The sequence below is a fragment of the Danio rerio genome, chromosome 1 (assembly GCF_052040795.2).
Source record: "Danio rerio strain M-AB ecotype USA chromosome 1, GRCz13ab, whole genome shotgun sequence".
Taxonomy (NCBI): domain Eukaryota; kingdom Metazoa; phylum Chordata; class Actinopteri; order Cypriniformes; family Danionidae; genus Danio; species Danio rerio.
Window position 1 is genome coordinate 53,855,065 of NC_141021.1, and position 24,936 is coordinate 53,880,000.

General features: G+C 41.3%; 2 protein-coding genes across 13 annotated transcripts in view; both read left to right on the forward strand.

Annotated features, from left to right (window-relative positions):
- Nucleotides 1–20,480, forward strand: part of mast1a (microtubule associated serine/threonine kinase 1a) — a 100,347-nt gene extending 79,867 nt beyond the window's left edge. For 2 of the 3 annotated variants that reach the window (XM_087237733.1, XM_087237734.1), the window contains 13 exons: nt 523–655; nt 3,449–3,614; nt 3,775–3,876; nt 6,539–6,661; nt 6,749–6,858; nt 7,392–7,552; nt 8,941–9,191; nt 10,030–10,278; nt 10,466–10,695; nt 10,779–10,901; nt 11,046–11,179; nt 11,285–11,472; nt 11,571–14,462. In XM_087237733.1, coding sequence (XP_087093859.1) covers nt 523–655; nt 3,449–3,614; nt 3,775–3,876; nt 6,539–6,661; nt 6,749–6,858; nt 7,392–7,552; nt 8,941–9,191; nt 10,030–10,278; nt 10,466–10,695; nt 10,779–10,901; nt 11,046–11,179; nt 11,285–11,472; nt 11,571–13,324 — 3,724 coding nt within the window. In that variant the 3' untranslated portion in view covers nt 13,325–14,462. Of the gene's footprint in view, nt 1–522; nt 656–3,448; nt 3,615–3,774; nt 3,877–6,538; nt 6,662–6,748; nt 6,859–7,391; nt 7,553–8,940; nt 9,192–10,029; nt 10,279–10,465; nt 10,696–10,778; nt 10,902–11,045; nt 11,180–11,284; nt 11,473–11,570; nt 14,463–18,629 lie in introns of those variants that run through there. The other variant, XM_087237735.1, reaches the window with a different exon arrangement.
- Nucleotides 20,481–24,531: 4,051 nt separating this feature from the next.
- atg4da (autophagy related 4D, cysteine peptidase a) overlaps nt 24,532–24,936 on the forward strand; it is a 20,341-nt gene continuing 19,936 nt past the window's right edge. For 5 of the 10 annotated variants that reach the window (XR_015475952.1, XR_015475947.1, XR_015475948.1 and 2 more), the window contains exon 1: nt 24,547–24,815. The gene's annotated coding sequence lies outside the window, so the exon portion shown is untranslated. Of the gene's footprint in view, nt 24,820–24,936 lie in introns of all 10 variants that reach the window. The other 5 variants (XR_015475949.1, XR_015475951.1, XR_015475950.1 and 2 more) reach the window with 2 other exon arrangements.

Sequence of the window (24,936 nt, forward strand, 5' to 3'; positions counted from 1 at the left end):
AGATGTGGTGATTGATCGGTTGGTCAGTCAGTCAGTCAGTCAGTCAGTCAGTCAGTCAGTCAACAGCGGCCTCAGGTGGATTTACGCGAGAACAGCAGGCGCAATTGACACTCACAAGAGAAATTTTACATTTCAAAAAGCGTACACAATGGCCTCTGGTGGTTTTACGTGAGAACAGCAGGCGCAAATGGCTCTTGCAAGAGAAATTGGGGATCTCAGAAACCATACACAGTGGCCTCTGGTGGATTCGCAAAAACAAAAACTGCAAAAAAACGTACCTCCTGGGACATAATTGGCGTTCTCCAGAAATGTATATAGGGGTACATAATCAGTGGGTTGGTATGTCTCGCGTGTCTATCTTGAACGAATCGATTCCCCTGTAGAGAAAAAAATGAATGAGATTTTTACTTCCATGACTGATTGCCGTGCTCCATTACAAGGTGTGAAACAGATGGCAAAGCGTACAGCTCGTCGTGTTATTTCTGAAGCGAATGTTCACAGCTCATGCTTTTTTCTTCACAGTCTGTTGATCACATCAATGGGTCACATTAAGCTGACTGATTTCGGCCTGTCAAAGATGGGACTCATGAATCTCACCACTAACCTGTATGAGGGACACATCGAGAAGGATGCCAGGGAGTTCCTGGATAAACAGGTAAGGTCGCTGGTACTTTTGTGATGGTGTCAGGTGTAGGCAGGACTGTAATGAACTGTGCTATGGTCAACAGTTTTTCTTTTTTATTCCTTTAAAGTCCACTTGAAATCAAAGTTTACAATATTTATTTTGATAGCTCACATTGTTATTCTTAAGATGAATAAATTCAATTAAATAAATATTTATTTATATAGCACTTTTACAATGTAGATTGTGTCAAAGCAGCTTAACGTAGAGGTTGTAGTAAACTGAAATTGTGTCAGTCCAGTTTTCAGAGTTGAAGTTCAGTTTAGTTTAGTTCAGTTCTGTTCGGTGTGGTTTAATTTTCACTGCTGAAAGTTCAAACACTGAAGAGCAAATCGATCGATGCACAGCTCCACAAGTCCCAAACCAAGCAAGCCAGTGGCAACAGTGGCGAGAAATAAACTTCACCAATTGATGAAAGTGAAGGAAAAAAACTTGAGAGAGACCAGGCTCAGTTGGGCACCACCATTTCTCCTCTGGCCAAACATCTTGTGCAGAGCTGCATTCTAGGTGTGAGAGGCTAGAGAACGCTAGAAGTCCATTGTGGAGAAGCTGCAGATGTGAGTAGGTCACCAGCAGGTGTACAGGCTGGCCCACAGGATCAATGCGGAGACTCGCCTGTCTCTGTGGTGTTTCAGGAATCAGTCTCACGCTGTCCATTTTTCCATGACCCCCACAGCATCAGCTCAGGATACGGCCTGGTCCAGGATTATGGATACCTTGGCATAATTTTTTCACAGGTCTTGGATTGCATCAATGATGCTGCATAATCTCTAGGGGTCTCCGGATGAGGATCCCCAGGTGGAAATAGAGAACAAAGAAAATAATTAGCATAGCTGTTGTTCACAGAGTATTTTAACGATAATTAATCCATAAATTAATCCACTGAAAAAAATAGCTTGTTTTAGTAATCTTCAATGAAAATCTGTTCATTTGCTTGAGTGTTTTGATAGCAACTGCATATTAATACCCTCTCTTACCGTTAAGTTTGCTGTGAGGGAATGAAGCGGAAAAAAGAAAGCCTCGTGCTTTTTTCAATATTCTGTTTCAGGAAGTTCACTGAAATAAAATTCAATAGCAACTTAGTAAGATTACACTCTTTTATCTTCTTTTTAGACTCTTTTAAAAATTTTTCTCAAGCTGAACATTTGGGTTCTGTTGTTGTCAATGGTTGCGCTGTATTTTTTTGAGGGGACGTTTTACTTTTTTCAGCCATTGCAAGATGAGAAATCGCAGTACCCATCAGTGTTACTTTTGAGCTAGCCATCCATGGGCGGGACAGTACTATGTAGCTGTCAACAAATTATTCTGCTAAAAACTTTTAACTTGTAACAGTAAAGCTGGGATACTCTATATCACAGCAACCGCTTGAAAAAAACGCTTCGGTGGACATCCAGCTTTAAACCAGTTTTAAAAAGTAGTTTTAAATCATTTTAATTCTTTGTTGTTTCTATTTCTTATACCTATTGTGTATTTCTGTTTCCGCCCACAGTCCAAAGACCTGCTATAAAGGTTTAGAATTAGAGAAACTAATTTTGCTGTTGGTGTCATTGGCGTAGTTTTTGGTTTGAAAATTTGTGGGAGGGTTTGAAGTGCTGGTGTGCTTGATTAATCAATTCATTTTTAATTACCACTTTTACAAGTAGATATCGGGGCGGTGTGGTGGCGCAGTGGGTAGTGCTGTCGCCTCACAGCAAGGTCGCTGGTTCGAGCCTCAGCTGGGTCAGTTGGCATTTCTGTGTGGAGTTTGCATGTTCTCTTCGTGTTTGTGTGGGTTTCCTCCGGGTGCTCCGATTCCCCCCACAAGTCCAAAGACTTGCACTATGGGTGAATTGGGTAAGCTAAATTGTCTGTAGTGTATGTACGTGAACGAAAGTGTATGGGTGTTTCTCAGTGATGGGCTGCAGCTGGAAGGGCATCCTCTGCGTAAAACATATGCTGGTTAATTTGGCGGTTCATTCCCCTGTGGCACCCCTGATTAATAAAGAGACTAAGCCGAAAAGTAAATAAATGAATGAATCTTGGGGGGTTGCGGCTGGAATGGCATCCGCTGCGTAAGATATATACTGGAATAATTGGTGGTTCATTCCACTGTGGCAACCTCTGAAATAGAGACTAAGCCGAAGGAAAATGAATGAATGAATCTTGGGGGGGTTACCGCCTGCCTACCCCTCCTACAAACTGCACCCCTGCATAGTGAATGAGTGTGTGTGTGAATGGGAGAATGTTTATGGGTGTTTCCCACCACTGAGGTTTCACATGTTAGTGTCCACTCAGTCCTGTGTTGTGGCTGTAAGAGAATCCGCCACATGAAAACATAATCCAGAGTAATTGGTGGTTCATTCCGCTGTGGCGACCCCCGGTAAATCACTAAATGGCCTAGGAACGCAATATATTACAGATACACCCACGGAATACAAACCAAACTGATCACGCAGACCTTTAGGATCAGGTGAATTAGAAATTCCAAGAGTTCAGTCAAAGCAGGGTGAATCCGCCTTCAGCTACTGTGTCCCCCGCAGTTGGAATCAGCTTCCAGAAATGATCAGATGTGCTCCAACATTAGGCACATTCAAATCAAGACTCAAAACACATCTGTTTAGCTGTGCCTTTACTGAATGAGCACTGTGCTACATCCGACAGATAGCACTAGTATGCCTTTATGTTTCTTTTATGCTTGTTTACGTAAAGCACTTTGAATTACCATTGTGTATGAATTGTGCTATATGAGCACACTTGCCTTGCCTAATGTCTCCGTTTCTGTCTCAGGTCTGCGGCACACCAGAGTATATCGCTCCAGAGGTCATTCTCAGGCAGGGCTATGGGAAACCTGTGGACTGGTGGGCTATGGGAATCATCCTTTACGAATTCCTAGTGGGCTGCGTGCCGTTTTTCGGAGATACGCCTGAGGAGCTGTTTGGTCAGGTGATCACAGGTGAGTCGAAGTGTGCATGGAGTTTATTTTGGACGCTTTTGAGGTTGAATCATAATCATCATGTCCTGACATATCTCTGGTTGTAAAAGCAGCATCTGTGCTATAAAATGTTATGAAGCGCTTCAGTGCTGTGTGTGTGTGTGTGTGCATGTGTGTGTAGATTATATTGAATGGCCCAATGGAGATGAAGCACTGCCTGCTGACGCTCAGAGCCTGATTTCGTCTCTGCTGCAAACCAACCCACTGGTGCGACTTGGAACAGGTACACACTCATCAGAAACACGTAGTTTACACCTGCTTTTAAAAGGAAAGTTCACAAAAAAAATTACATTTACTGACACTTGAGTGGTTCTAAACTTATTTATTTCTTCTGTTGAACATAACACAAGAAGAATGCTGGGATAAAGCCATTGACACCTATAGTTTTAAAATACAGTTGAAGTCAGAATGCAGTGCCTGTCTGTTGGATGGTGGTGAAATACTGATGTAAACAAGGTCTAAAATGTGTTGTGTATCTACTTTAGAAAACTTCCAGAGGTAATTGAAAACACATTTGGTCAGATTGCATTCCAACACATTTTAATGCATGTCACTGCACTTCTAATGATCAGAGCACTAAAATCACATGCTAATGGGTAGTTTAGACCTAAAAACGACAAAACAGAGGCTGAAATTCTTAGGAAATGTGTCTCTTTGTGATAGTTTCAGCTGTGTGTAGTCTAAATTTAGCACATTTATATAACCTGTCAAGACAACTTCAACAAGTCAACATGAATTTTAATTGGACCCTTATTATTTTATAACTGGTTCTCTGCGAGACTGTGAACGATTCAGTGGTGCGTATTAAAAAGTAAAGGAAAACAGTGGTATTTTAAAGTTTTGGGTCTGTTGTTAAAAGAATACAGTGCTGCATTTAATTGTAAGTACAGTAAAAGCAGTAAAACTGTGGAATATTATTGATAATGTGTAATGATTATTTTTCTATTTTAAAATATATATTAATATCACAAGTTTATTTTCAGAATCATAACTCCAGTCTGCACTTGACCATTCTTTTGAAATCATATTTTGCAAGAGTTTTCCCTGCTTAATAATTTTTGTGAAATCTCAGATACACTCATTCAGCATTCCTTGATATTGCTGATTTAAAAATACTAATTTTAATACATTATAAATGTATACTCATCGGCCACTTTATTAGGTACACCTGTCCAACAACTCAACACAAATTTCTAATCAGCCAATCACCTGGCAGCAACTCAATGCATTTAGAAATGTAGACATGGTCAAGACAATGGTCTGCTGCAGTTCTGTGGGCACAAATGCCTTGTTGATGCCAGAGGTCAGAGGAGAATGGCCAGACTGGTTCGAGCTGTTTTAAAGGCAACAGTAACTCAAATACCCACTCGTTACAACTGAGGTCTGCAGAAGAGCATCTCTGAACGTGCCACTCCCGTCAGCTAGGAACAGGAATTTAAGGCTACAATTCGCATAAGCACACAAAAAAGGACAGTAGAAGATTGGAAAAATGTTGCCTGGCCTGATGAGTCTCGATTTCTAGTGCGACATTCGGAAGGCCGGGTCACAATTTGGCGTCAACAACATGAATGAAAGTATGAATCCATTGTGCCTTGTAGCAATGGTACAGGCTGTTGGTGATGTTGTAATGGTGTGGGGGAGGTTTTCTTGGCACACTTCAGGCACATTAGTACCAACTGAGCATTACATCAACGCCACAGCCTACCTGAGTATTGTTGCTGACCATGTCCATCCCTTTATGACCACAGTGTACCATCTTAGGGTGGCTACTTCCAGCAGGATAACACACCATGTCATAAAGTGTGAATCATCTCAGACTGGTTTCCTGAACATGACAATGAGTTCACTGTACTCAAATGGCCTCCACAGTCACCATATCTCAATCCAATTAAGCACCTTTGGGATGTGGTGGATTGAGAGATTCACATCATAGATGTGCAGCCTACAAATCTGCAGGAACTGCATGATGCTATCATGTCAATATGGACCAAAATCTCTGAGAAACATTTCCAGTACCTTGTTGAATCTGTGCCACGAAGGATTTAGTCAGTTGAAAAGCAAAAGGGGGTCCAACCCGGTATTAGTAAGGTGTACCTAATAAAGTGGCCAGTAAGTGTATTTAGGCAGTCTTCATTTACTCTCCCTTAAGTTTTTTGTTCTGTTGAACAAAAAAGGAGATATTTTGAAGAATGTTTGAAACCAGTAACCATTAAATTTAATAGTAGGAAAGAAAAAATATATGGAAGTCAATGGTTACTGGTTTCAAACTACAAAGAACTCAAGTGTGAGTAAATGAAGACAGAATTTTCATTTTTATGTGAACTACTCCTTTAATTTTACTCTTAAGGTGGAGCTATCATGCTCTATTTTACAAGATGTAAATTATAATAATCTCCCTAGAGTGTGTGTGTGTGTGTGTGTGTGTGTGTGTGTGAAATTCCAGCTCAAAATACCCCACAAATCATTTTATAACTCTTTGAATCGGCCCCTTTTTGGCTTGGATTCTAATTGTGCCTTTTTGTTGACTGTCGCTTTAAATTCAAATGAGATTGTGCTGTTTTTAAAAGATGCCGGAGCTATAAATGCCTATGTGTATATGGGTCTATATGTATATATATGTGTATATGTGTATAATGGGCGGGGCTTTCCCCTTCTGATGACACGTACAAGGGGAGAATGTCAATCGGAGTGTTTCTACAGACTGTTTTAATCAAGTATGATTATAAAAAATAGACTTAATTCTGTTTGACCATTAGAAGCTGGTTATATTCACAGATTGTTGCAACTGTGTTTAAACCCCTTATAAACGTGATTTTTGCATGATAGGACGTCTTTAAGTTAATTTATTTTCTTGTATAGACGTACATCTCTTTACATTCGTACAGGTGGTGCGTTCGAAGTGAAGCAGCACTCGTTTTTCTCAGGACTGGACTGGAACGGTTTACTCCGGCAGAAGGCCGAGTTCATCCCTCATCTTGAGTCTGAAGAGGACACCAGCTACTTCGACAGTGAGGACACTCGCATTAGTCTGTCCTTGATAGTCATCGCTCTATATCTCTCACCATCATCTCTCGCTCTCTCTCTCTCTGTCGCAGCACGCTCTGAACGCTATCGCCACATCAACTCCTACGATGAAGACGACACCAATGACGACGAGCCTGTGGAGATCAGACAGTTCTCCTCCTGCTCGCCACGCTTCAGCAAGGTCAGTCTGACACGCGCTTGTATTCATATTTCATGCTTCCTCACAATGGCTACGTTTAAATGGACATCAGTAATCTAATTATTTCCCTTAATCTGAATAAGACAATAATATGATTCATGTGTTTACATTAGTTGCTGTTTGAATGTTCCTTTCATGTGTCCATTTTACATGTCATATTACATATTTTTTATTAACGTCACCATTCAACGCTAGTTTCCACTTCCTCCTTTATTTATTTAATTTTTTTAATATTACGAGACAAAGCTAGGGGGCGACATGGTGGCTCAGTGGTTGCCACATGCTGTAAACCAGGGGTGTTCCTGGAGAGCCACCTTCCTGCAGATTTCAGTTGCTACCCTTATCAAACACACCTGAACCAATTATTAAGGCCTGAACACCACGTGATAATTACAGGCAGGTGTGTTTGATATGGGTAGCAACTGAAATCTCCAGGAAATGTGGCTCTCCAGGAACAGGGTTGGCCACCCCTGCTGTAAACTAAGACCCCTTTGGCATTGCTGTCTGTCTTTCAGGTGTATAGCAGCATGGAGCACCTGTCCCAGCTGGAGCAGAAGACACCTGTAGTCACCCGCCGGGAGCACAAAGGGCGCCGCGATGACAAGATAACCAAGCGGGAGAGTTTCGGAAGCTTCAGTATGAGAGACAAGAGCTGGAGGACAGGCTCACCTGAGATGTACGTTTGTGAGAGTTTGATTTCATCCAGCATCCGTGAGATGTCTGTTATGCTGTGTTCACACCAGACACGGAACGCACGGATATTCGTTATTCGCTATTCGCGTGTAAATAGCCGCGTGAACATTTGAGTTTACTTGCTTCATTCGCGCGTCAAACACCGCTTCATTAGCGTGTCAAATTTACTTCAGAACAGACGCGGATTCGCGTGATAGGCAGGGCATCTGTCTTCCCGGTGACTGTAGCTTCATTGCTAAAAGGCTAACATGGATTTTATGAGGAAAATAACAGTGTTAATGTGCTTTGTAAAGGCTGAAAAACAGTGTCGATACGTTTAGGACCGTGTCTGAGTCCACTACATGCTTTTAGAGGTGCATCCAGCTCTGTGAGCTCATAAACTCCTCCAGACACTGAACCTGGATCGCGGAGGCTTTCAACGGTGCTTCTGACTGAGCCAAGCCTAGTTTGATGACTGTTGTCGGTGTCGCCTAGAGGATTTCCCCCGGGACACCATCAACTGGTTATACTTCACAATCATGCCCCCACAAGAGCAAGCTTCTGATTGGTTAACGCAGCGCGAATGTCCGCTGAAATTCAGATTTTCGTACTCAAGAGATTTGCGCAAAATGCTCGTTAAGCGCGTCAAACGCGCAAAAAGCTCAATTCGCCTCGAGCGTATCGCGCTATTCGCAACGCGCCATTCGCGTCATTCCCGCTGCGCCATTCGCGCGTATCGCGCCGCAGGATGTCTATTCACGCGTTTGCATTGACTTAACATGTAAATCACTCGCGCTTGATGCGCGTTCCGCGTCTGGTGGGAACGCAGCATTAGAAGTATCACCATCCAGCGACAAGCAGTTTGGTTGTCTGCACCAAACGCAACGCAACAAAAACATACCAGCGATTCATTTAAAAATCACCCACTGCACTCCCAGCCAAATGGTAATGGGTGTAATATAATTAATACTATTTAACCTATTTAACATTATTAAAAGGTCATGAGTGACTGATGTTGTTGGTTTGTAGTGAGTCACAGTTCTTGCATTCATTTTCAAACCATTTGCTAGTTATTTTATTTTTAAGATCTGAGATGAACTATCTGCTACTGCTTTGAGTAGTATGGCAATAAATGTCATTAAAAATGGTATTCAAACTCAAAACTTGGTAGCTTTTAACAATAAATAAAGCCCATAATCAGTACCTGAGGTGATCACTGTCATATTAGTTTATGCGGTTGTTTTCCCGCGACGTTGAGGGACAAATGGTTAGGACAAATACTCCTTTTAACATGAAAAAGATACCTTTTATCATGTGTTGCAGCACTGCATTGTTTGTAGTTAAGACAGTGCTTTGAAGATGCTTTATCAAAACTTCAATATTCTTCTATAGGAAGCGTCTGTCATGCTCTGAGTCTTTGTATATGGAGGGAGATTGCAGTCCTCCGATGGGCGCCCGGCGTCGTTTTTCAGCCCTAATGGACACGCATAGATTTGCTTCTTCTCAAGAAGGCGATGGAGAGCGACAAGTTACTGCTAAAGCCACCGGATCATCAGAAGGAGCAGTTCCTCCATCCTCACCCAGTGCTAACGAACAGAGGAATGGAAAGGAAGTGATGTCAATCAGCAGCAGTAAGAGTACAGGTAACTCAGGGAAGAGGCAAAACAATTGATATAATATATAGAAGGCATGGTCAACTCCAGCCCTGGAAAGAGTTTTGAACCAACCTTTATGAATAAAATCACCTGGTTGTAGCTTTCTAGTAACTCTTAAGGCCGGGACAAACAAAGCCAAAGAACTATCGGCAACAAAAACGACTGTGGTGTTGACTGTGTCTGGTCCCAGTACTGCATGTCCGAATAGACAGCTGACTAAATGAATGTATCTCTCCACACCTACAGGTGGCCACGCCCATGCAAAGACCTTCCAAGAGGCATGTGGAGTGGGAGGGGGCGTTAATAGTTGTCGTGAACTTAAGAGCAGGGGGTGGGGGGTTGTTGTCGCGAACTAAAGAGCGGGGGACGGATGTGGAGCAGGGGCAATTCAGATTTTTTGTAAGGGCACTTTCTATCCATGACTAAAAAGGGCATGTTGATGCACAGGTTGAACCCTATGTGTGCACGCGAGTCCTGCAGGTGGCTGTAGTCTTTACTGACATTCCACAAAGGGAAACTGTAACTAGTTCTGCACACATATAAACCGTAAACAAAGCAACGTTTACGTACAATTTTAAGAATCGTACTTAACAGTACTTCCCACTCACCTAAGAGGGATTCCCACATGCAAATATGTTTGAATCTGGTAATCTACAATCAAGTGTGTTTGATTGGAGCTAAGTCCAAAATGATAATGTCTCTCCAGGGCTAAAGGTGCCTATGCCTGATTTAGGGATCTTGATTAGATTGTTTAGATATGGTTGCTTGGTTGGTCAGCCCTGCTGTTTGAGTCTGAGAAATGTGTCTGTGAATGTAAATTTGGCAGACAAGGCATCAAGGCCAGGTGAGGTGTCAGCACCACAGACCATACCGTCTACAGGAGCCCCAGCAGTAATCTCTAGGGACTTGGTTGCCATTGGTGACCCCGTCGGTCAGAGGGCAACCAAAGATCTGGTGCTTCGGCGAGCACGCCATCAGCAGCTGTCTAGTGATGGGGAGAAACGCACCTCACGTCCGGGGAACAAGGTCATCAAATCTGCATCTGCAACAGCACTCTCTGTCATTATACCTGGAGGTACTGTTCAATTTCCGTTTACAAGGGGGAGCTATTTATTCCTTAATACCACTGTTATTATATTATGCATTGTGACATTAAATGTAAAATGTAATATGTGCATGGAACTTGTACCTACTTGCCATAAAAATGGTGCCAAGTGCTGACAAATCTGTCATGTTATAATATATTGATTTTTTTTATCTAGTTGAGCAGCATGGTAACTCTCCATTGGCCAGCCCTATGTCTCCACGCTCTCTCTCGTCCAACCCCTCATCGCGAGACTCTTCACCCAGCCGTGACTACTGCCCCACAGTCACGGTGCCCCGTTCCCCAATCACTATCCAACGCTCTGGCAAAAAGTACGGGTTCACACTCCGTGCCATTCGGGTCTACATAGGAGACACTGACGTCTACAGTGTGCACCATATTGTCTGGGTGAGAAGGGAACACAATATATGAGAAAGCAGGCTTTTTGTTTAGTTAATTAATTATTAATTGAATTCTTGTCTAAATCACAGCATGTAGAGGATGGAGGCCCTGCCCAGGAGGCGGGACTGTGTGCCGGTGACCTCATTACTCATGTCAATGGTGAATCTGTGCACGGATTAGTCCATACCGAGGTGGTAGAGCTTATACTTAAGGTGAGACCTAAAATGAGAGGTTCTTATCTAAATAGCAAAAATCAAATCTGGAGTTAGACCATGAGTAGACCACAAATGAATCTTTTCAAGAATTTATTTAGAAAGTTTCAGATTGGCTTACTTGTTTCTTTGTTTTTTGTTCAGAGTGGAAACAAGGTTACTGTAACCACAACACCTTTTGAGAATACATCCATTAAAGTGGGACCAGCACGCAGGTCCAGTTACAAGTCTAAGATGGCCCGACGCAGTAAGAGGACAGTCAAAGAGGGACAAGAAAGGTTCAATGTGCCTTCAGTTGTAAATCAATATAACAATAAGGTGTCTTTTTACCTCCTAGGTATCTTACATTTGACTTTTTGACTCTCTTTTTCTATTACTGACAGTAAGAGGCGCGGATCTTTGTTCCGCAAAATAACTAAGCAGTCCAACCTGCTGCATACAAGCCGTAGTCTGTCATCTCTAAATCGGTCCCTGTCATCTAGCGATAGTCTTCCTGGGTCTCCTACACATAGCCTGTCAGGTCACTCCCCTACCCAAAGCTACCGCTCAACCCCTGAGTCATCCCACCTTGGTGAGTTCAAACTATATTCTGTGATTACACCAAGAACAGAAATGTTAAAATGAACTCTTTAGTTGTTAATTTTGATTGGCTTTGATTTCTTAACCCAGGTGCCTCTTCTCAGAGCAGCTCTCCTGCTTCAAGTACCCCAAATTCCCCTGCAACAACACAGCATATGAGACCCAGCTCCCTGCATGGTCTTTCACCTAAACTACACCGCCAGTATCGTTCAGCTCGCTGCAAGTCAGCTGGCAACATCCCTTTGTCTCCGCTGGCTCATACACCATCTCCAACTCAATCCTCTCCACCTCCTTTACCAGGGCACACAGTCGGAAGCTCCAACACGACGCAAACCTTTCCTGCAAAATTACACTCATCCCCACCAATAATAAGACCTAGACCCAAGAGTGCAGAACCTCCTCGATCACCGCTACTCAAAAGAGTGCAGTCAGCTGAAAAACTTGGATCACCGCTTTCATCTTCATCTGAGAAGAAAGGGGGGATTGGGGTTATGAGAAAGCACAGTTTGGAGGTCGGACATTCTGATTATCGCAAAGATGGTTTCCATTGTGAGCTTGGCTTGCAGAGTTTGGTGGAAATTGAGGGTGAGAATTTGGCTTCGGCACCAACAAATTCTCCTTCACCCACCCAGCCGACCCCATTACCACCTGAAACTGGTGTGCTGAAGCCAGTCAGGAAACTAGGCCGGCAAGAGTCACCTTTGAGTAGAGATGCTTTGCTTGCTGGGAGAGAAAGGGAGAGAGAAAGGGAGAGAGAAAGGGAGAGGACTGGTAAAGCTAATGAACCAAGTCGACCTACTGAATCTAAACCAGCGGCAGTTACTCCACCTGGGAGTAAGACATCTCCAAATTCTGAAACATCTCAACGCCACACTTCCACTATACAAGAATGTTGCCTAGTCAAACCTCAAACTTGGCAACCACCACTAACCAAATCTTCTCCAATAGCATCAGAGTCCAAGTCTAATATAGTAACCTCCATTCCGTCGCCCCTTACAACAGTGTCTTCCCCTTCTACCAAAACAATAGATCAGAGTTCCATTAGAGAAGAGGGAAATGACGACAAAGGAAGTCTTACAAAGATTCCTCAAAGCCAGACACTAGGAACCACCAAGTCCCCACTCTCATTAATTCCATCAGAGTTAATCAACAAAGACTTATTAGAGAAAGGAGGAAATGATAACGGGAAAAAGCAAGTGAAATCAGACGTTGGCAATACTTCAGCTCAAGGCAAGCCAAGTATACCATGTAGTCCCCCTGTGAAAACAACAAGCACAGAGGTTACCAAAGCAAATGAGGGATTCGGTAATGGTGACAGTCTCAAGAAGGGAGTATTAGACCCACATAGCAGAACGTCAGATGTCAGGGTAAGAACTGCCTTAGCACCATCCAAAGGGCTTGTCCCATCTCACCCACCCCAGACGCAGTGCTCTGCCTTGGGAAAACTTAGGCAGGACAAGGGCCTATCTGCTGTTAGCTGCTACCGTGGATCATTTGATTGGGAGGATAAATGTCTCTTGGAGGTTGTAGAAGAACACTCTCCATCCCCAACTCCTTCTCCAACCGGAGTGCCTCCTGATTTGCTCAAATCTCAACCTCCTGCAGAAAGGACTGGTTTGGTTACACACTTGACAAGCACAGGGAAATCTATAGGGGCTGTAAAAGGTGGAACTCAGGAGGGGCCTAAGGCCAAAGATACCAACAAATCTTTGGAGATTACCCAGGCATGTGCACCAGGTAGGCCTGAATCATCTCCTGAGGGTAGACCAAACTCCAAAGGAGCCAGTCCTACTAGCTCTTCTCCACAGGTGAAGACTCTCATTACTCCTAAGAACGGCTCTTGATCTTGTGTTTGGTGGAAAATAAATTGCCTTTTATTGGGAGTTTAGCAGAATTCTGTGTTTTCAAGCACTTAGGGACATTCCAGCCAGTGAAAGCAATGATTAAACCATTTTACACTGAACAAAAGACAGCAACTCCAAGGTTATTTTAAAGGCTGTTATTTACTGTACATGCAGAGCTGCGTCAGAAAATCGTGATATATGTATTATATAACAACGTATGCTGCGTGTTTGTGAGAAGGTGAGTGAATGCATGTTTCTTGGTGCTTGTGCAGGTAAAAATAAACTAAACATCAAGTGTGAAGTGCTTTAACAGATCAAACAATGCTGAATACTGTGAACACCAAAATAACGTTCCTACGTTTTCTAAGGCGACAAACCACTTATTTTCCTTAAAACAAAAAAACTGAGAACACGGCATATCACGTTTTTGGCATGGACAGAACATCATCGAGCACATGCTTTGCTTTGTCAGTTGTTTCTTTGGCTTGTACCTAATTCAGGAGATTCTACTCATGTACGCTAATCCATTATCAGTGAACACATACTGCTTAAAGGTTCGGTTTGGTAATCTTCAATTACAATCTGACCTGTTGTTTCTGCTGTGGAATGGCAGTATTTCTTCGATTGGACAAATATGCCTAGCTACGCCCCTATAGCCATTAGTTTGCTGAGAGTGAACAATGATAGGATGAGTGCAAAAATAAAACCCCACTTCCTACTCAAAACTCTGCAGCAACTTACGCTTAACATGGACTTTAAGCCGGGGACTGTTAACACCATAGATTCATCCCCCTTACAATATTAAGTCTTAACCAATTCTCTCATCATACTGAATTACAAATGTTGAAATCATTAACCCTCTGAACACAATTACACGCTGTGATTCAGACTCAGGCTCAACTTTATTATCCAGTTTAGGGAAACTAAAATTGCAGCAAGGTGCCGTAACACAAGCGAAGTTCCATTTACACATTAACAAAATATTACCACACAACATACAATACGTCATTTTGTAGGTGCATCTCCCTCTCCCCTGGACTCCTTTAATAACCCAATAGCCGCCATTATAAAAGAATTTCTAGTCTTTTGTCCTGCAAATAGGAACTCTAAAACGATGTCCTGATGGCAGCAGCTAAAACACAGAGTACAATGGACGATCCAGGGTGCATAGGATACCCTAAGCTCTCTTTAAAACATATTCATGGTAAATTACCATTGGACCAGTTTGGTCAAAACCGATGATCTTGCCTGCCACCTTCACCAGGCTACTTTATTAACTAGTTACCTATCTGGGGACTGTTTTCAAGCTGCATAATCTCATTGCACCTGCTGCAGCCATGGTACTGCAGCAAAGTTTCTTGATTATTATGCCAGAATGAGAGTATAATTAGTAGAGGAAAACTTTTTTTTGAGCAGGATGCTAATGGTATAATCAAATTTAATGGCTGTTTCTCAATTCCAAGAACGCAGAGAATGGACTCGCGTTCTTGTGGTCTTGCCAAGTTACCTCAGAAGAAGAAACTTAGGGAGAACAAAGAACGCATCCTACCTAGTTCTTCCCGATGGTCACATGACCTTCACGCATTTTTAATGGAAAATTATTTAAACATTACAGCATGCATACAACAATCTATTGTTTTTATCCTTTTCTATATATGTATATATATATATATATATATATATATAGAAAAGGTAATGTGTTTTTGCCTTCATTAAGATTTTCAAAGTAATGTTTATATTCACCGTTTAATTTAGGAAAGCTCCTAAGACAAATAAGTTGTATCTCTGAACTTTAATAATAAATCTATATAAAATGCTGCACTTCCCACCTCCTTCAAGGGCCGATCATACCGAACGTGCCATACGAAGCGCCTCTCAACGCATATTTACTAACGGCCGCAAACGCGATTTGCATGCTGCTTATGCACCCTGTGCACCTCGCGTTTTAACCGCCTGCTGCGCCTTGCGTTTTTGCCCTTGCACGTCGTGAGCTCTCAGTTGAAAAATGTCAACTCGGAGCGGAAAAAGCGTGTTACGTCACTCTCGTCTTTTTCATTCTTTAATCAAAGGTGCAGTGTTTGTGTTGTCAAGACAACAATGGAGACTTTTGAAGATGGAGGAGAGACTTGTGGTTGCTGTTCTAAGTTATCCAAAGCTGTATGACTTCACAAATCTTCATTTTCACAATATTATTATTATTAAAATTATATTAATATCAACAGCAACACTCTCGAACAATACCCAGCTGATCCAATCATTGCTTAGCGACATTAAAAAAGCATGCTGTGCTTCTTTTTTTCTTGTCGACAAAAAAGGCAGAGCAGTGCAACTCTCGTTTTTGGAACGCAAATGCGCGTTCGGTGTGATCACCCCCTTATTCAGCCACAATCACTTCTGAGACTTCTTGAGTTTTGCACTCAAGTCTGCATCGATGCGTCCTATATATCAAGAACACATCCGGAAACTTTCACGTGACCACCATTCTTGTGATCTTGAGTTTTGGAACTGAGCTTTGGCGGTTGATGATGACATTACACAAGAACACGAGGGCGCAAGAACACTGAAAAACGCACATTGAGAAACAGCTAAAGATTTATGCCAGGGGTGACCAACCCTGTTCCTAGACATCTACCTTCCTGCAGATATCGGTTGCAACCCATATCAAAAACACTTCCTGTAATTATCATATGCTGGTTAGGTCATAATTAATTGGTTCAGGTGTGTTTGATTAGGGTTGGAGCTGAAATCTGCAGGAAGGTAGGTCTCCAGGAACAGAGCACCTCTGATCTATGCTAAGCTAAGCTAAGCTAAGCTAAAAGTGCTTCCGCCAGACCTGGAGATAGACTAAATGCATTTTAAAATGATAAAACTCATTGGTTTAACTTAAAGGACTTGTAAAATGAGTCTATTATTTCCAAAAGAGAAAGTGTAGTGTATCTGTAAAAGCAGATTTAATTCTCGCCTGCAGGTCAGTGTTGCACAGCTCTTGACTTGAACTAGCGCATCTTTTCTCTGTTTATGAATTCCCCTTGAAAGTGATTGTTGACCTCTCTGTGACTTGCACTCAAGTCTCATGTTAGGTACCTGAATTATAATTCTTCAGCCATGTTTTTTTCACTCTGTGTGTTTAATGCAAGAGGACATGGTTTGTCTGGTTAGCATGACCCAGTTAGCCCTTGCTGCTAGATGTCATACACTATTTAGCTGTAAAAAAAAAAAAGCATTCCAACTGCATCCACATTCACTTAGAAGCAGCAGTGCACTGAAATGAATACTAATGCAATTTGTAAATCTGTGAAATGATGGAATTGGTTAAGAAACTCAGGATTAAAGTGATATTTTTAGACACATATTTTTTACATTTGTCTTTACGCAGATCTTGATTGCGAGGATTGTAGTTTCAGCACATTTATGATGGTTGTAGGATCTCCCGAGTGGATTCTATGGTAAATATATTCTATAGTTATTCAAGCATCAGTAAATGTCACTGTTGTCATGGCAACCCAGAGGGGAGGTGGGGGGTGTAGCCTGCCGTCTGTTGGCATTTCTTTGTGATCTGAATGTTGTTCACTGACATGCAGAGAAATTATAAGTAGACTTTAGCTGCGTTTTTTTCTTGTCAGCATATGCAAAGTGTAACTGTTTGCAGGGATGAGACTGATGGAGCATTAGTTATTTTGCTATTTGCGAAACATTAGCATTTGAACGCTAAGACATGGTTATGAGGATGAACAATGGTTCCACTACAGCAACCAAAGATAATGTATGGTATTAATAATAAATCATTAGAAAGAAATTATATAATATAATAATGAACTAAATTGTATGTATTTTTATTTTATAAAGTATTTAAATTTCTATTCAGACTTCAATTTATTTTATCAACAAATGGGTCAAAGATGAAAATGGGTTTAAAATATACAGTTTTTATTATGTAAGTTTAGTGTTGTTTGTTTACTGTTTTATTTTCAGGTCAATCGTTTACATCAAATATGGACAAATCTAACATTGGGTTAAATGTTTTTAATTTCATTTAAATAATATTTTTAAACCAAGTTGTTGGGTTTCTCCATATTAAAATAATTAACATATTATAATTATATTTATTTATATAATTATACTATAATTATCATTATATTATTATATCAGTTACCCTTAATGATACTGGAACAGTATTTCTCACGTAAAGTTTGACATGTCCGTGCTTAAAAAAAACAGCTTAAAACAGCCTTAGCTGGTTGGCTGGTTTTAGCTGGTCTACTATACTGGTTTTAGAGGGGTTTTGGCCATTTTCAGCCTGATCTTAGCTGGTCTGGCTGGAACATGACCAGCCAAAACCCACTTGACTAGCCTGGTTTAAGCTGGACATAGCTGGTTTTGGCTGGTCATCTCCCAGCCTGACAAGCTAAGACCAGGCTGGAAATGGCTGAAAACCAGCCTGCAGTGGCCAAAATCCCCCTAAAACCAGGCTGGTCAACCAGCTAAACCCAAGCTGTTTTTTTTTGTTTTGTTTTTGAGCGGGGGTATTAAAAATTATTTTAAACATTAAACTTACTGTATGTAGTTTTATCCAATGTTGGTGACCCAATACAGATCATTTAATCAATATACAGTATATTTGTAGGTTTATTGTTTCAAACATTTAGCTCTGTAAAATTAGCAATGTTCAATAGTTTACATCAAATATGGACAAATCTAATGTTGGGTTAAATGTTTTTAAACTGATATTTTTAAACCCAGTTGTTGGGTTACTCCATATCTGACCCAACACTGGGTTAAAACAATGTTTTAAAATGAAAATAAAACAATGTTTCAACATTATATTAATATATCAGTTACCCTGAATTACACATAAGTTCAACATGTCCCTGCTGAGAAAAGCTGGCCGGTTGGCTGGTTTTAGAGGGGTTTTGGCTAGCTTCCAGCCATGTCCAGCCTGGTCATAGTTGATTTTGGCTGGCTACCCTGCTGAAAAATCCAGCTTAAACCAGCCTAGGCTGGTCGCCTGGTTTTAGCTGGTCGACCAGGCTGGTTTAAGAGGGGTTTTGGCCATTTCCAGGCTGGTTTCCAGCCATTTCCAGCCTGGTCTTAGCTGGTCAGGCTGGAAAATGACCAGCTAAATCCAGCTAAAACCAGCTTGACCAGCCTGGTTTAAGCTGGACATAGCTGGTTTTGGCTGGGCTCCCAGCCTGGCTAGGCTGGTCAAGCTGGTTTTAGCTGGTCATCTCCCAGCCTGACCAGCTAAAACCAGGCTGGAAATGGCTGGAAACCAGCCTGGAAATGGCCGAAACCCCTCTAAAACCAGCCTGGTCGACCAGCTAAAACCAGCCTGGGCTGGTTTAAGATTTTTTTTTCAGAAGGGTAGGTTGGTCAAACTGGTCATCTCCCAGCCTGACCAGCTAAGACCAGGCTGGAAATGGCTGAAAACCAGCCTGTAATGGCCAAAATCCCCCTAAAACCAGGCTGGAAATGGCTTGAAACCAGCCTGCAATGGCCAAAATCCCCTAAAACCAGGCTGGTCGACCAGCTAAACCCAAGCTGTATTTTGAGCAGGGGTATAACAAATTATTTTAAAGATTAAACTCACTGTATTTAGCTTTATATAATGTTTGGTGCTCAAAACAGGATATCTCATCTTCACCCAATACAGATCATTTAATCAATACACAGTATATTTGTTGGTTTATTGTTTTAATTCAAACATTTAGCTGTGTAAAATTAGCATAAAGCTACAGCTATGAGGGTGATTAGCGGTATGGCAGGAATAGATAGAGTGGTACTGCCATCTGCTGGCTAACAGGGACACTCACTATGATCCACGTTAGATTTACATGTGCTGGTCAGTAGTATTAGGAGTTGCAGTGACGAGACCAAGAGTGCTTTATTTATTTGTATTTCATTGTACCGTACAGAGGTATTGATTTACTGTAGCATGAAATGCCTTTTTAATAATCCCTCCGTAACTTAAACGTATTCTGACAGTGTTTCTCTCGAGCAGCTCTGTCATATTTTGCTCTTTCACAGGCTATCTGGTTTCAGTGTTAGCGAAGGTTGCTATATTTACCTAATAAAAGCACCATAGGTTTATTTATTGTATTATAGAGAAACTCAAGAGGTTTATCAGAGAGTATTTGGATGAATCTGTGAAATGGAGACGCGACAATGACATATGCACAAATACAGTATATCCCACCTATAGTCATTTGCAGTAAATATTACAGTGTTTTTGAATCATGCTATAGTAAAGTTGGTGTATCGTATACGACATTTTATCAATGAATGCTACAGCAGCATGGTATTCACAATAGGCAACTGATAACTAAACCCTACTATCGTTGTTGTGTAGCAACTATACAATCACTGCAACAGATTCAAGTCGGAATAGTTTAAAAACACTGGCATTTACTACAAATTTCTATAGTGTTTTTCTTTCGTGTGGGATGATGTAAAGATTTTAAATATGTTAATATATCTAATGGTATGTTTTGTAACCACGCAAATGTTTGATTGTTGGGCTATTTCTTTGCTCTGCATGAATTCTCAGTTGTGGTTAAAGATGACTGAACACTTCACTGGCCTGAATGTTTCCACCTTATGTGACTGTTATTGTTGAATGAATATGAGAGCAAATAATGAAATGTTTTTATTTAATCTGTACTGTAAACCCTGTGTCTTATTCGGTTCTGAATTTACACCGCAAACTGAACCGAAAAACAACAATTCACACTTATTAGAAGTCCACTCATGTGTCAGAATATGTGTTTGTGTGGCCATGTTTCTATAATTTCCTACTAAATGTGATCTTTTGAGAATGCACTTTATTTCATGTCAGTTATTGTTTGATTTTTTTTTATAATACGTTCTTGGTTGTTTTATTGAACTCCCCTGTACAATACTGTACATAGAGGTAAATTAAGACATGAAGATATTCTGTTCTAATGTGAATGTTTTAAATATAGGAGAATTGCAGAGTATCTCGGTCTTGTATCATTTATTATGTGGCATTTTGGACGGCTTGTGTCAGAATGAATCTGTTATTTATTCTATTTATTTGGTTCTGTACATCACTTTTACTTGCTGCAAATATCAATCGATCCATGAACTGAGGTGCAGTGTGTGTAATCAGTTAATAAAGAGATATTGTATACAATTACAATTATTCTGTTGTCTGCTTTCAAGAATGTTAAGTGAAATATGGACTAAACCAATGTGTGGGTTGATGTGAAATCTAAATTTACACTGTTTTGCTAGCTTTCCTACTCTCACCTATGATCATGAGCTTTGGGTCATGACCGAAAGGACAAGATCTTGGATACAAGCGGCTGAAATGAGTTTCCTTCGTAGCGTGGCAGGGCACACCCTTATAGAAAGGATGAGGAGCTCTTTCACCTGGCAGGAGCTCGGGAGTTGAGCCGCTGCTCCTTCACATAGAGAGAAGTCAGCTGGGGTGACTCGGGCATCTGTTTCGGATGCCTCCAGGACGCCTAGGGAGGTGTTCCAGGCATGCCCCACCGGGAGGAGGCCTAGGGGAAGACCCAGGACACGCTGGAGGGACTATGGCCCCGTTTACACTAATGCGTTTTAGTTTGAAAACGCATAAGTTTTGCTACGGTTACGCCATCCATCCACACTACGCCAGTTTTCGAGCGCCGAAAACTGAGCGCTTTGGTAACGCTGGACAGGCAGTTTTCATTCTAAAACGCTGCTGCTCCGTCTCAGTGTGGATTAGGGAAAACGGAGAAATTTGAAAACGGAGGCGGGGCTGCTAAAATTCGCTACCTGATTGGGGCTTTTGTGTCATTGCGTATGCTTCCCTTATTCGTCAAGCCCCTATCACATGACAGCAGACCAGCCTTCACTGTAAACAACAACACGGACACAGAGATGGGAGTGTTGTTTGCAGTATTGTCTGTTTTAGGCACCGTTGTGCAGTTATTCATTTGTTACATTTAGTAACAACTCGACCTCGTCGCGTATCCACAAAAATACCTCTCTTGCTTTCTTTGCCATCACGTTCATTGTTCAACCGGCATTTGTTGACTAACAATAACAAAGTGCCGAGCGTGACACATGCTTTCTGTCTCTACTAGAACGCGCATGCACAGAGTGCGCGAATGTTTACGTGATACACGTTTTTGGTGGCGTAGTGTGGACGGACATATGTTCAGAAACGCTAGTTGAGACGCTAGTGTAGACACGGATCAGTTTTGATCTACAACACCGTTTTAAAACTAAAACGCACTAGTGTAAACGGGGCCTAAGTCTCTCGGCTGGCCTGGGAACGCCTCAGGATCGCCCCAAAGGAGCTGGAAGAAGTGTCTGGGGAGAGGAAAGTCTGGAGTTCTCTCCTAAGTCTGCTGCCCCATGACCCTGCCCCGGATAAGTGGATGAAAATGATGATGATGATGCGAGCGTGCATTGTTATTCTTTAGGACAACAATTAGTATGTCAATTGCGTAAATCTGTTTGTTTTGGTAATCTTCAATCAAAGCCTGATCATTTGCTTCTGTATTTGGAGAGTCGGTCCTTCTGTGATGATGTCAGTTTGATGCCTCTGCCACAATATTCTTAGCCACGCCCCTCTTACCGTTAGTTTGCTATGAGTGAATGGTGCACAATGTGACGTCACGCGATATGTTGCGATTGAGATTTTCGAAAAAATTACATCGCTTTGTAAACGTTTAATATTACCATTTGTTGGGTCATCACGTACAGTATGATGTAGCGATTGGACCCAGAAGCCGCTCTGTATTTTCGTAATTTCTTCCTCTTTACACTGCAAAATAAATGCTGGGTTGTTGTAGCCTAAACCATTGTACCTAATATGAGCGAACCCAGCCATTGGGTTAAAGAGTGTCCTTTAAATACGATTGAAAAAATTAACCCAATGATGAGTTTACTTATATATGACCCAGTGATATGTTAAAACTACACAGATTTTTTAAAGCATAGATTCTCTAGAGAGCATTTGATTGGTTGGACAAATCTAATGAGAATCTGATAATCATGTGTGATGTCATAAAAATAGCTGATTCACATTGGCGGAAGTTACAAAGTTTTAAAAAAGTTTTTAAATGCAAATTTTGATGTTGGGGCGGCAAGGTGGCTCGGTGGTTAGCACTGTCGCCTCGCAGCAAGAAGGTCCCTGGTTCAAGTACCGGCTAGGCCAGTTGATTTTGGTAATAGTGTATGGTTATGTGTCGGTGAATGCAAGAGTGTATACGTTTTTCCCAGTACTGGGGTGCAGCAGGAAGGGCATCTGCTGCATAAAACCTATGCTGGAATAGTTGGCGGTTCATTCCACTGTGATGACCACTGATAAATAATGGACTCAAACGAATTAAGGAATTTTGATATTTTGCAGCACACTTCCTTATAGAGGACATCAAGACGGACGCATTAACACTCCCCTACCCCCACGGTCAATCTTCATGTCATGGGATCTTTAAATTCTCAATTACAACATTTTGAAACCTTTATCATTACAATGGTGATTTCAGATATTGCTTGGGTTTTTTGTTTTACCGATTTTGTCTTTGCTAGATTTATTTATTTTTGTCAACAGTTGCAGACCTTTGCTCACAGAGCGTTTGACCTCCTTTATCACAGTACGAGCTACAGATTATTAACAGTGCTTAAAATGACCTTTAAAAATACTAGCTGGATACTGTAGTTATCAAATGTGTAAACATTCACAATAATGATTTTTAGCGCTCAACAGTAAACAAAGCACAAACTTGACTCTTTGCAAAATAAATCTAGTTTTGAATGTTTGACATTTTGAAGCAATGCTTATATAATCCTGCGCTGTATGACATAACTCAATGCAAAGCAGAATCTGTCTATTAGTATAAGCATGTAAGCATATAAAAATATGGAGTTTAATTGTGGACATGAAAGCAGAATTTGACTAACCACATAAAAACAAAACACACCAGCACTGCCATAACCAAATCATTTGCATTTTTTCACAAACCAAAGTTTGAAGGTAAGCTGAGAAATCCTATTTTAGTGTCAGTATGTAAAGAATATATACAGTATATTAAAGCATGTAAAATGTAAGGACATATTGATGTTTCAAATGAATTTTGTGATAAAATGGTGGACAATAAAATGTCACAAATTGATATATAATATTTCTTTGCACTATACACTCACCGGCCACTTTATTAGATACACCTTATTAGTACCGGGTTAGTTCTTTCAGAACTGCCTTAATCTTTCATGGCACAGATTCAACAAGGCACTGGAAATATTCCTCAGAGATTTTGCTCCATATTGACTTTATATTTATTTAAATTCTGACCTTACCATCCGAATGTCGCAGCAGAAATCGAGACTCATCAGACCAGGCGACGTTTTTCCAATCTTCTATTTTCCAATTTTGGTGAGCCTGTGTGAATTGTAGCCTCAGTTTCCTGTTACTAGCTAACAGGAGTGGCCCTCGGTGATATTTTCTGCTGCTGTAGCCCATCTGCCTCAAGGTTAGGTGTGTTGTGCCTTCAGAAATGCTCTTCTGCATACCTCGGTTGTAACGAGTGGTTATTTGAGCTACTGTTGCCTTTCAATCAGATTAAACCAGTCTGGCCATTCTCCACTGACCTCTGCCATCAACAAGGCATTTGTGCCCACAAAACTGCCGCTCACTGGATATTTTCTCTTTTTCAGACCATTCACACTAAGCCCTAGTGATAGTTGTGCGTGAAAATCCCAGTAGATCAGCAGTTTCTTAAATACTCAGACCAGCTCATCTGGCACCAACAGCCATGTTTAAAGTCACTTAAATCACCTTTCTTCCCCATCCTGATGCTCAGTTTGAACTGCAGCAGATCGTCTTGACCATGTCTACATGCCTAAACGCATTGAGTTGCTGCCCTGTGATTGGCTGATTAGAAATTTGCGTTAACAAGCATTTGAACAGGTATACCTAATAAAGTGGCCGGTGAGTATACTATATACATCGATACTTCTTTGCGATCTATGATATCCGTTTGTTTCACAGAAATAAATTATAAAAATAAACAAAATACATCGTGATGTAATATAAAACAATACATGTAATTTGTTTTGAAAATAAATATCTAAAAATTGTATTAAACGTTGGACTTCTCGTACATCTACATCGTCTATTCATCAAACGGCAGCCGGCGAGTCTGACCAATCACGTTGCGTGTTAGGGCGGGTCGAGGGAGTGTATCTTCATGACAACAGGAAGTAGCAGCACACGGGTTTAATCGCTCGTCGTTTTAAACACTATTCGTCCGATCTGCAATTTTTCGACAGCCGGGTAAAGAGCCAAGAAACAGACACTCATGACTGCAGCTTTACCCGATAATCAGCGAGATGACGGCGCTGGAAGAGGCCTGAGTTCGGTCTGAAACAGCGCTTGTCCTTGCGGTCGGACAGCGATACTGGAGATTCAGAGGAAAAGTATGAAAATATCCGGAACATCAGACATGCCTGGTCTGACGTGAAAATAACGCTTGAAATGGTTGGTATGTTTGTTTAAATTCAGTTTTATAGAGCACTAGATGCACGTCTAAATGTCTATAGTTTTACATTTAAGTCAAAACCCATTATCAGGTTGTCTCCAATGAATTCTCAATTAATTT